Here is a 12,857-nt window from a genome sequence, read left to right as displayed (position 1 = left end):
ATCTAAAATTGACATTATTTGTGATTAATGAAGCTACAAAACAAACACTAAACCCCCAGCCGAACTGGAGACACTCACTGCTCTGTAACCCCGTGCTGAGCAGGAGCTCAGTGGCACAGGTTCATATTTCCAGGCTGCCATAACCTTGGTGCATTTTGCTTAATATCCCTTTTCTCCCCGATACAGGCAGCGCCTACTTGAAAAACACGCATCATTCACCTTCCCTCTCCACTCCCACCCCGCTCCACGTGAGCATTTTGGGACAGGAGGACAGTTCTTGACTTGTTTGGAACCAGGTTTAGCACAACGATGCTCTGAGCTCAGCTGGAGCCCCGAGGCACTGTTAGATGAGTAAATGCTCAGTGACAGGAGGGAAAGAATAAGCAGCAGTGACAACGACAACTAAACAATCTCCATTTATTCAAACAGAATGGAGATGAGGGAATGCATGTCAGTTGATATTTTTGGCCCTTCATATTCTTATGGAAATTAGGATGTTGCGTGTCCCCTCACAACCCCTCGGATCTGGAGGTTTTATGAGATCTTTTAAGCCAACAAAATCGCATTGGAATTAGAATCTAAGAGTGAGTTATCTAAGAGCAACACCAGCAACATCACAGCCCAAAAAGATGCTGACACGTAGCAAGGAGGAATGCAGAAAAACCTCCAAATTATGTGTGGTGATGATGGACATGCACAGGAAGCCAAGCCTGCAGCCAGTCAGAGCTCGGTGGATGTGTGACTTCTCTGTGGCACCAGCTTGGTTATTTGGTCCTGGATATAACCACGTGCTGCACAGGAACCTGAGGTTGTAGTTTCATTAAATTTGCAGAATAAATCTTTTCTTCCAGGAGCTGTCTGGCTGCAAGCAACGTTGCACTGGAGTTGCTCACATGAGCATATCTCCGAGTTCAGGAACTGTCTCAGGACATGGGGCAGGATCACTGATTTCACTGGAACTTCAGCAAAGCTGCAGCACATACAGCTGGGACAGGGACACTTCCTCACCCAGAGCATGTGGGACATTCTCCACTGCTCAGGGAGTATTGCAAGAAAGAAAGTGATAAGGACAAAAAATATCAAGAGGAAAATGTTCTTGTAAATTGAGTAGCAGGAAGACTGATTCAGCAACACGGTAAGAAAGTCTACAGGACAATAGTGTTCCTCTTTGCATATTGCATTCTCAGCCACAGGTCATTTCTCCCAGCTGCCAAAGAGCTATCTCAGAGCCTTTCGTCTGCTCTGGGCACAGCTGCCTGGGGACTCATTTTGGAATTAGCAGAATTGAGGGTGATGAGAAAGGCAATCCTACCTTCTTACCCGGGGAGCGGATTAAAATGAAACGGTTTTTCTTTTTGAGTAGTGCACGCACTTCCTGGCACTTGTCGTAACTCTCCAGTTCCACTGTTTCTATGCATTTCTGTTCATCCTGCAGAGGGGGAAATAAAAATGATCATGAATAGGAAGCACTGAAATCAGTCATATACCACCAACCTCTGCATGTCTTCCCATTGCATCTGCCTAAAAGCTCTTCTGCCTTAAAAATAAATCTGCATGCAGACAGCAAGCCCCCATAAATCAGGCTGGTATCCCACCAAGAAAACACCCAGGTCTCTAAGCTACAGGCTGATTTGTGGCTAGTGGTCCACAGCGCCTGAGCAAATAACACACTGTGGACAGGAACACCAGGCTCTGCCATCGCTGGTGGCCTCATCCAAGGATCTGCAGCCAGAAGCAAGGTGGGAAGGGCTCTGCCCCAGGCTGTGAATGCCCTGTCAGTCCTGCTGCAGGGCTTTTTGCTGCCCTGTCCAATGAATAACACACCGCACTTTTATAAAGCTTCCTGGCACGATCTCAGAGCACCCCCAAACTCCCGCTCGGCCTGGCTAAATCACCTCCCCCCTGCAATGAATGAAGGCGATGTTATTCTGCTTCTCCACAGGGCAGAAGGTGGCACAGGCATCGCAGGACAAGGTCAGTGGCAGCCACACGCGACAGGGACACACTCCTCTCACGGCCATGCCCTGAGCTGTCAAAACGCTGAGGACTGGAAATAGAGCCCTGTACAGCCAGCACAGCTGTCGGGGCCAGCGTCTCGCTGGGGAATATTCCCCTCTGCTATATCTCCACCGACGACTGCAGGCCACGAACTTGGCTCCTTTCACCCCCGAACATAACTCAAATTCCACTCGTGGTGCGTGGCTCAGCTCAGCCGCAGAGCAGCAGCCCTAATAGGAACGGCAGCGTAACGCCGGGCACATCATACGATATTCTCCATGTCTCAGCCACCAACAGCCCCAAAACTCCCTTTTATTACACAAATAAGCAGTGAGCATCGCGGAGCAGTTCTTGTCGCTAAAGCGCTGCCGTCAGCACCCCTCGTGAACCTCCCTATTACCACCCTAAATGAAAACCTCCAGCCGGGACCATCCCCAGCTCTGAGGCCGCTCCCAGGGCAGCGGCTCGCACCCCGGCGGGTTTGTATTTAGCAATTCCTGTAGCAGCGAGGGGGTGTGGGGTGAGGAAATGTTGTCGTAGCCAGGAAGTTACTGCGTGGCTGGAGGCAGGGAATGGAGAGTTCAGAGGGAAGTGGGCTGCGGGGAATTTCCTTCGCTTACCACTTGACATTTAAGTCACTGCGCAGAGCTGGGGCTGCGCTCGGTTTTTTTAACCCTCCTGTCTGGAGATGGGGGCCCAGCAGAGCGAGTGTGAGTAGGCACAGCAAGTTCTGAGCCACCGAGGGATGTCTGGATCTCATTTCGGGTTATTATTTTAATGACATTACTGTTTATTTCGCTTAACACTGAGTAGGTGAATGTGACCAGAGAACTGGCGAAAGGTACATTAGGAGGAGGAGACGGATCCTGCCCAAACCTAAAACCTCGCAGATAAAATCCTGCTGACGCTACTGAGCCCTTTGAAGGCGCAAGGCTCCTGCTGCCTTGTTTTGCAATGTCACAGCAAAAGGACAGGGATGGAAATAACAACCCCTCGGCAGCCAACAAATGATAGAGGAGGGTGAGGTCAGGGATACACGCGTTAGGGGACGGGTGATCTCATCCTGCCCTTTGGTGGATGGCCACCCACATCACAGCGCTGCCACACGACTGCTGCGGTCGCCAGCTCCTCCGCCAAGGTTTTACTGGGCTCAGGATGGACGTGGCTTGGCCGGGCATGGAAAAGAGAGAAGCACAAAGCCTCCTGGCAAACCTGCCCATCCTTGGAGGGTGGCTCTGCCCCCAGCAGAGCCCTCTGGCTCTGCGTCACCTTCCTCGTCCACGCCATCCTTCCTGCCTCTTGGGCAGGAAACTGCCCTCACATCCCGCGCCAGCCGTCCTCCACATTTTAAGGACAGTCACGGGCTGTGACAGAGCTAGGGAACAAAGACTCAGCAGGTTGAGGAGCTGTGGCTTTGCTGTGTCATAGTCTTGACTTTCAGCCGCCCCTCTCCTCCCTGGGGAGGCTTTGGGATTATGGCCCGGCCAGGGAATAAAGGCATGGAGGGTGGGGACACGCAGGGCCCTGCCTCACGGGGGCACTGCCTTGACTTTGCAAGGTGTAGCTCCTTCATCGCAGACCCTGGAACTCCTCAAGTAAGTTATCCTCCTCTGGGAAGGCAGGGGAGAAAGCAGCCAGAGAAATATGAAAACTCCATGCATGAGGCAAGGGAAAAAGTTTCTGAGCTCAGGCAGTGCCAGAATGGGGCCTTTTGTCTCCGTTTTACCCTTGGCGAGTGGCCAGCCCCTCTGTGTGCCTACCTGGTCACAAAGAGATCCTTTATGTCTGCTCTGCACAGCTCAGATAAAGACCAAGGGCCTGACCCTGCCACAGGTCTCCAGGTCCCTCCAACCCCCTGCGACCCAGAGGATGCTCAGCATCGGGCAGGGACAAGGTTGCTTTTAGCAGCCCTGCCCCTACAGGCTGGTCTCAAACACTTTTTAGCCAAGTTCCCGCTGCATTTCGTCTCTAGCATCCCAAGGAAGTTAAAGCAACTCTGTTCCACCGTGCTGAGACACAAAGGCTGAATTTAGCTGCCTGCATCCTCGCTCAGCAGGCTGCCCCACGGCACCGCATCTGCTGCCGATCTGCCACCTCTCACATAGCCACAGAGATGTGACCAGGGAACAGGGAATTCCCTTCAGGCCTCCTTCCCTCTACAGATTTTAGTGCGTGTTTTTTAAATTGCTTTTGCACTCGCTGTAAGGGACAATCAATAAGACACATTAAAATCCTGGTACAGAAACCCCTACACTCACGATTTAATGCAGAAAAACAATTCCATCAGCTATTCATAGAGCAGGCGCTGCTACTTCAACATGTATGTGTCTGTGTTTCACTTGCTTGGCCCTTAGGAAGAAAATTATTAAAAGCCTATACATATTAATGCATGAGCTTAACAAAAGAATCACATTTGGCAAACCTACAGTTTCCTGAATGAAGAGGTGATAAAAAGGGGAAAAGGTGCACTGAAATTTTCATTTATCTGAAAGTAACATTGCCAGGACCTCATCGCTGATGCACGTTAATGGTCTGTGACCCTCCATTCACTGTACATCTCTAAACCCCTTGAAACAATAATCCTCTTCTTCAGCTGAGGGTCTCAAAGCGTGTTAGTAAATCACGTTTGGGTACACATTGCTGTCACTTCACCAGCGGAGAAATGCAGGTTTTAACTGAGCCACTGAGGCCACACAGGAAGCCAAATGCCGGCTGGATCCTCCGGCCTCTAGAAGATGCTTTGCCAAGATGACTTTTGCCCTGTTATATGCTACTCTTTAAGAAAAAAAAAAAAAATTGAAACTTTTAACCAAAAAAAAATCCAACTTCTAATCCAAAAGACTCACTCTCTTTAATCCATGGAGTGATGGCATTGATTTGTTTAGCCTCCTTGCATAGGATCGCCCGTTCTTCGTATGCCCTCTGTAGCTCTGTGGGCTTGATTTTTATTCCAGCAAGAACACGCAGAGACAGCGAGACAAAAAACACCATTATAAAATAACCTGCCTGCTGGATCTGTGTGGGTTTGTGCCCAACATGCCTGTCACTGAGACTTCTCAGTAATGTCCCCAGTATCCAAACACCGCAGAGCTGCACGGATTAGCATCGGGGCACCTCTCCTGACATTGGGCTATGCAATGTTGGACGTGTGTCCCTCTTAACCGAGTCTTAGCTGACGTGAGGGTGCAGCTGTAGGGTGCTGTAGCTGGAGCCGGAGCAGCTAAGAAGAAATACATCACACTTGATATTGCATCAGCCCACTGAAACCTGCAGCGCGGCGAGGTGCGGCGACTTTCACCCGCCATCTGCTCCCAGTAACACAATAGCCGACTGCAGTTTGCCTTCGGGAGGTTGCTCCGTGTTAAAACAGACCAAAAGGCTGATGAGCAGATGCAATATGGGGAACAGGCTTCCCAGGCGGGTCAGAAGTACATTCCAGGAGATTTCTATTGATGATGCTAAAATACAGTGTTTGTGTTGTGCTCAGGCTGTACTTAAAATGTTATTGCCAGGATCTTTTGTTGGCCTTCTGCTTCGCTGTTACTCTGCACACCCAAACTTCAGAGACAAGGGCAGCTGCCAGCTCGTGCAATTGCATAAACAAGTGTGCCTGCATGTGAAACAACTGCTGAAGGCAGTGCGAACACCTCTGCACGAAGGGCTACAGCACACCAGGGGCTGATAACGGGACAGTGTGTCCAAGTCACTAGCTCATTTCCTGGAAATCTGATGGGCTTAGAGCAGTTTCAATACGCAGGCTCTAAACCTGGCCTCGCACACAGAAGCTGATCTCCCTCCCATTTAACCTACTTCAGTCTAACTTAGGATGCATACAGAAATAACTGTGTATTTCTGCTGCCCAACGCTCTCTTTTTTTTTTTCTAGGGACATTAAACCTCCTGTCCAGCAAGCACTGAACGATCCCATTTTAAAAAGTTTCTTCCTAAAAGCAAAAAAAAAACGCAGATCGAGATCCGGAAATAAAAGCCACCGGAGCACGCTGCACCACAGGCTCTCCTTTGACATTGGGCAAGTCACTTCTCATCTCAGAAACTTAGTTCCCCAATTGTGAGATAGAGACAGCAACGCTGCCCTGACTCACGTTACTGGAAGATAAATACAGTAATAAACACAAACTGCCACGATGCTGTGCTAACGGGACCCCTCCTGAGTACAGAAAACTGCCATTTCCTTCAGTTTCCCTGTAGTAAGTCTGCACAAACACACGCTCTCCTATTGAGCTATCAGACAATTTTGTAGCAATTTCCTCTCCTAAGATATTTGACTTCACTGTAAGCCTGTTTAATAGCCTATAGATATTAACATGATCCCTTATTTACAATAATGGGGCCTTGTAGCTACCGTAGCTCACAGATGCAATTTATTACAGGATGTTACCACAGTCCGCAGGCTACCAGAAAACATTATGTCTGGTTGTTACAAATGCCATTTTCCTCGTTGAGATAATAAAATAACCCTTTAAATGATCGGGATTTTTCCTTCTTCTGAATGTCTGTGAAAATTAATCTTACTTTAAAAGCTTCCTTTTCCCCTGTGGTAATAAGAACCTCCATATATCTTGGTTTTTAAGTCGTGCCCTCTAAAAAAAACCTATGTCATGTTTATGGACTCAAATCCATTTGTTCCTTCAGCTGGAGTCAACAGGTGTCTGGGGGACTTGGATGCAATCTGCAGAGGGATGATAGTTTGCAGGACCAGGCTGTGTCGCCCTGGGTAAGAGCTGCAGGTCTCGAAATCCCCACTGCTTTGCCTGTCTTCCAAGCTGCTCATCACCTGACGCTGACTTCTCATTTTGGTATTCTTGCACTCATCATGACATTTCAAAACTAAGAACGAACGCCTCCAGAAAGCCTCGGGATTTGGAAAGAGCAGGAGGGTTCAGCGTACAGGAGGAGGTAATGCCATTTAACCTAAACTGCTCATAACAAATCTTCTATATTAGGCAATGCTAAGTTTTTTGTTTTTTTTTTTCAAAAAGAGAACCAAACTCATTTGTCAGTCCCGCTGTTCCTGAAACCACCACAGCAGTGCAACTGCTGAAACATTTCCCCATTCTTGTTCCCTTGACACGCTGCACAGAAACTTGACGTGCTTTTATTTTCTATCCTCCTGATGCCCACGACTGACCCGGACCCCTTGTGTCAGACGCCGCGCAGGCGCACAGTCCTCGTGCGGCTGTGCCCTGAGAATCCCTGACACTTCTCCTGACACATGCATGCAAAAACCTCAGCCCAGAGGCTGCTTCAAGCCACCATGCACCAGCAGGGCTTGGACTGAGCTGCCCCTGTCTCAAATCTCTCTGGGCTGCAGTTTATGTGACTGCTGTGGCAAATTCAGCTCTCACAGAGCCCCTTTCAGCCCAGCAGCAGAGGGGCAGGCTCAGGAATTATCCACCTGTACGAGCAGTCCCACTGCAGCCCAGCAGGACTGGCCCTGAACTTTTCATTCCTCTCGCATGAAGATGCAGGGCAGATTTGGCTTGGCTCTTCTTTCTTATTTGATTAGAAACAGCTCTAAATGAGGCCGTGAACTTACGGCACGCAATTTATCTAGGGAAGTTCAGGATAAGGCTCCCAGGGGTCCTTCCCTCAGCGCTGGCTTGCTCAGCTAACAGGAAGAGATGAGCCAAACCCAAACTGTGTCCCCTTTTAAGGAGGAAGGCAAACGCTCAGGATCTTGCCCTGCGCCCAGCAGTGCCTAAATGAAACCCTGAAAAGTCTGGCTAGGAGCAGCTCCAGCTCCTTGAGGGGTGCCAAGCAGCTGCGGGGCCGCCTGTCAGCCCCTCTAGCAGCAGGTGGGCAGCCGGTCTGCTACAATGCAGTTTTAGCCTTTAAATGCCAAAAACTACTAGCACATATCCTGCTTCCGCCCAAAGTTGTACTCTGTTTGCCTTGTCACAGGATGTCCTGCCCCCATATTTTTTTTTTTTTTGACAATAGCACTGTCAAAATATTTACTGGCTGAAATATTTATGATATATAATATACTCCAAAACGCAGCAGCTGTCTCTTCTTCACAGCATTTAACCTTCCCAAAGATATCTGGAGAAGTCCTTTTGAAAGGAATGGGCTGCAGGGAAGAGTGAAAAATGCAGGAATGTGTGTCACTGAGGGCCTTTATTCAAGGGAGTTAGCTGTGACCATACCTCATCCTCAAAGACCACAAGCTGTGTTTTCCGTAGCTGGACGTAACGATCCTTCCACAGTCCCAGGAGTCCCCCACTGCTTTTCTTAATCCAGCCGAATTTCTCTGCGTTTGGAGCTGACTTTGGTTTCTCTGAGACCTCCTCCTTTGTATCCTGCAAGGGCACCGAGAAAAGCAGAAGGGAAAAGGAATCACGTTAAAAAGCACTTTCCATCCATCTGACGACGGTCTTCAGAAAGCCTGCCCAGAGCAGACCCCAGCACCCACCACGTGTGCTCCCTCCCCACCAGATCGCACGGAACAAAGCCTGGGAGAAAACTTCCAGAGAAAACTTCTGCAAGGAAGAGGAAAGCTCAGCCAGCTCCCCCCTGACAGCCAAACATTTGGGACAGAGTTAGTGAGTGGACAGCACGGACCTTGGCCACTCCTGAGGATGCTGCTGGGGTGGCGGTGAGTCCCCCTTGCTCCTCTGCTCCCTGTGGCTCTTTGCTCCCCTTTCGGGGAAGGTTCTCCCCACCGGCTGGTGCACCAAGTGCCCCTTTAGTAGCAACACTCGTGTTTTGCCCACAGTCACTTCTGCAAGCTCCTCTAAGTCTCGCTTTGCTCTCAGAGCTGCCCTGCTCGCACGGAGTCACTGTGACCTGTCCCAACACGCACAACTGCTTTGCTCTCCGCTTGCCACCGGCTGCGATGGCACTGCAAGGCTCCCGTGACCAACACAGCTTTGCCCTGGAGGGCCAGGACTGCATCACACCTGCACTGAGATGCTTCTGGCCCAGCACATGGGCTCTGGCGGGGTTGCTGCCGTGAGGCTCTTCCCCAGGAGCAAGCAGAGGAGCACTGCTCGCTGCCTTCAGCTGAGCCACAGCCGCTTACGAAAACACCTCGCCAAACTCGTGACCCTGACAAGGAGGCCAACCCCAAATCCTCCAGCGCCCTTCCAGGAGCCACGCTGTTAGCCCAAAACTTGGCTTTCCTCCTGGGACACGGCACTGCTGTTGCCTGTGATGACAATAATCCCACTGCAAAAACGCGATGCATTTCCTCTGAGTAAGGATGTGTGACAGAGGCAGGAGACAGAGCATCCCCAAATGGTCCTGGCTAGCTGCTGAATGAAACCTTTTCTCCTAGGAAAAAGAAAACAAACCAAACAAACCAAACCAGTGTGGCTGTAGCCATCGTGTTTCTTAACATGAGGAAATCCCATGTGCATCGGAAGGAGTCAGAGCTGGACACTCCCATGGCCAGAAGGGAGTAGGGATAGAGCGAGTGAGTACGGACGAGTTCCAAAAACTCAGAGGAAACCCTTGCTAACAAATCTGTTTTCATGCACCAGACTCCCAGCGAACACACCCTTGGATTGCATTTGGGTGAGCTGTTCCTCTAAAGACAGCTCTTGCACCCACAATGAGAGGAAAAACAGATTCAATTCCCTGCGCACGGGCACTTCTTCCAACCTCCAGCGAGGTCGGGGAGAGGCTTCCCGTTTCCAGGTAGGTGCAGACCAGGCACAAGAAACCAAACCAAAGGGCCTCCTGTAAAAGTAAACCCCACAGAAAGGGGTATAACGTTCTTGGCACACTCTGCAGAAGTTGTTTCAATTGTACCGAGCGGCGCCCCAATACAGGATGATAGAGCATAAAAAAGTTTTCCGGGAAATGAGGGGTACTGCGGTTTTTTTTAAGTTGACTTTTTAGGTTGCCAGGAAGTTGTATTCAGTTGTGATCTGCTATTTCAGTAAACATCAATCGCTGCACAAATATAGACCTGTTGGTCTCCTGATTGAGCACCCTTTGAAGTCATTTTTAGACAATTGGCCTGGACTTCACCCTCACTCCTCACAGCTTTGCATGGCTGTACCCGCACGAGTAGTGACTCCAGACCAAGAGCTGCCCGGCTCGCCATTACTCCCAAATGTTTTTACTTCTTGATTTTTTTTTTGTAGGCTCCTTTTGCTGGGCAGATTCATTTTTACCATTCTTTCCCCCTCCCTCTGCAGATGGCAGAAGGGCTATCTGAAAGAAAACACACGCCAAATAAGTCTGCCTGTGGCCTCTGCTCTCTACAGAGTGAAAACTACCGTTTTCTGTGGTTTTACGATAAAAGTGCTCACTGTCAGGTCGCAGCACGGCACAGCTACTTCTGAAAAAGCAACCTGCCCCGGTAGCCAGTTTTGCTGGAGTTTATTTTCATGCCAGCACTCCTGTGACAGGCCGAGCTGCAAGGCTACAACCGAGGTGATCCCACAACCCGCCTACTCCCACCACCTACACCAGCTCTCCGACATTTCGGGGCCACTTTCCTCAGTACCATCACAGGGCTTCTGCTCCTGGGCTAAACGGGCCCTGCCTGTGCTGGGAGCCAGCGCTGCCTGCCTGCTTGCTCTCTGTAGGTTCCCAGAGCACTGCTAAGATCCACATGGGGAAGAACCCATGCTTGGGTTGCTCTCCAAACCCCACAGATCCTCCTGGAGGTGGAGGTCCTCATGGAGCATCCGCAGGGAGGATCTCTGAGTCCCCACCTGCCCCAGGCTGCCAGACCCCAACTTGTCCCCCTCAAGAGGCTCCCAGTGCCAAGGCTCTCTGCAGGAGAAGGAGACACAGCCTGCCTCTGCCACCCAGACCCGGAGCCTCCTGCCTGCGAGAGCCCTTGGCAGCCTGCTAAAAGAGGAAGGATGAGATGGGATGGGATCGTGCAGCAGTCTCCTGAGCCCGAGCTGCCTGTGTGGCCCTCTGGTCCTGAGTCCTTAAGGCTACGAGGACAGTGCTACGCACCAGGGGAGGTTTGCCAGGGAAGGGCACCATCAGAGCAGGACTTTGTGTCCACTCCGCACCCGCTGCCTGCGATTCCATGACTAAAATTGGAGCGCGGCACAAAGAGACGATTTGCTGTTGTCAATTCAGCTTTCTGCGGGGATTCCTTCTGCTGGAGGCAAGAAATGCTAAGATATCCTTTCCAGGATGTTCTGGGGCTGGATTCATGCCCGACGCTGGTGTAAATCCACGAGAATAAACCCACTGACATCAGCCAAGCAAGCCAGCGTAAACGAGGGAAGAACTGAGTTGTCCTGTCACTGGCCGAGGCCAAAGGCACGGGTCCCAAAGCCACTCCATACAAGTTGTTTTTGCAATTTTTATCATGGGCACCAGAAGTGCAGCACGAGTTTGACTCTTACAGCCCGGCTTACACTTCAGTTTTACAGCTTAGCAGAGCCCAGCATCCCGCAGGGGCACAGGATGGCTTTTTATTTAACAATTCGGCGATTCTTTCTCCCTCCCTCCCCCAGCACTTTAAGGGCCCACAAAACCACACACTTTTCATGGCTTCGAACAACAACAAAAGCCCAGCAGCCCCGTCGTGGCGGTGTTTTTACAGGTCACACACACTGCCCAGAAGTGGGTCGCTGTCCCAGTCGCCCCGTTCAAAGCAAGCAAGAGCAGCCAGCTCATCCCATGCTATCTACACAAGACGAATGCATCTCCAGGCGCCTTCCCAAACCTCAAATCTTTTTCTGCCCTTCCACCTTCCCTTCCGACAGGGCTGGTGGCACTTCCACTTCTCCCCGGCCTGCGGGGATGAACCATCTCCCCGGGCACAACCCGCTGGGATCCACGTGAGCCTCGGCAAGCTGCAGCTGGGGCCCCATCCCCAAAGGGCTCCCCGGAGGATTCCTTCGCCGAGCAGCCCCCAAAAAGCCTCCTGGCTCCTGCCCCTCGGGCTGGGTGCCAGCTGGACGCCGTTTTTGTGCCGTGGATTAATTTCACGGATGCCGGCGGGTAATGACAACTTTCGGTCCCGACCAAGTCGGGTCGCTCTGCAGCCTCCCCGCTGCCCATTTGGGGAGGAGATTTCATTCTCGCCGCATTTTTGGGAGCTGAAATAAGGGGACGGGAGGCAGGCAGAGGCTCCCAGCTCCACGCACGCCGAGCTTTTGTGCACCGGCAGCAATTTATGGGGGGGGTCGTGGGGCTGGGACCGCCCGGGCGTGAAACCCCACGCGTGTCTAGGGGGGCGCACGGCCGGCAGGGACACGGGAGGAGCAGGAGGAGGAGGAGGAGGAGAAAAAGCAGGAGGAAGAAGAGGAGGAGGAGAGGACAGACCCTGCGAAGGCTGCGGGCTCCGGCACGCCCGGCTCTGCCGCCGCTTGTCCGCCCCGAGTGCGACAGGGGAGGAAAGTTGGAAGCGGGGGCGCCGGCTGAAAAAAAAAAAAAAAAAGCCAGGAAGAATTACAGAAAGCAATAATCATCATCATAATTAAGCCAAAAAATTTAAAGACCAGCGTGGCCGGGGGCTGCCCCATACGCTTGGCAGCCGGCGGAGGCACCGAGGGGCTCCCAACCCAACCCGTCCCATCCCATCCCATCCAGCCCTGTCCCGGCTGGGAACGGCTCGGCACGGCTGGGAACAGCTCGGCACGGCTCGGCACGGCTCGGCAGGGCCTTTACTCACTTGCTCCATGGCTAGCACGGACCGGGGGTGCTCCTCAGGGGCTCCGCTGCCGGCTGCGTCCCGCTGCGCAGCGCGGCTCCGGGTGGCCGGGCATGCCGAGCCGAGCCGAGCCGAGCCGAGCCGGGCCGGGCTAAGCCGGGCCAAGCCGGGCTGTGTCCTCTGCACCAACTTCTTGGCGAGCAGCAGCAGCAGCAGCAGCAGCGCCGGTTTCCGGAGCTGCGAGCGCGGCCCCAAGGAGGCGGGGA

The 12,857-nt window shown here is 51.9% G+C and overlaps 1 protein-coding gene across 1 annotated transcript in view; it reads right to left on the bottom strand.

The window, feature by feature from the left end:
• PLEKHO2 (pleckstrin homology domain containing O2) overlaps positions 1 to 12,857 on the bottom strand; it is a 27,377-nt gene extending 14,520 nt beyond the window's left edge. The window contains exons 1-3 of the mRNA XM_082769309.1: positions 12,613 to 12,857; positions 8,165 to 8,317; positions 1,313 to 1,429 (exon numbers count right to left, since the gene is read on the bottom strand). Coding sequence (XP_082625435.1) covers positions 1,313 to 1,429; positions 8,165 to 8,317; positions 12,613 to 12,621 — 279 coding nt within the window. The 5' untranslated portion in view covers positions 12,622 to 12,857. The remainder of the gene's footprint in view (positions 1 to 1,312; positions 1,430 to 8,164; positions 8,318 to 12,612) is intronic.

This window comes from Aythya marila, assembly GCF_965140915.1.
Source record: "Aythya marila genome assembly, chromosome: 11".
NCBI classification, from domain to species: domain Eukaryota; kingdom Metazoa; phylum Chordata; class Aves; order Anseriformes; family Anatidae; genus Aythya; species Aythya marila.
Note: the sequence above shows the minus strand (reverse complement) of the source record. Positions and strands in the feature narration are given on the sequence as shown.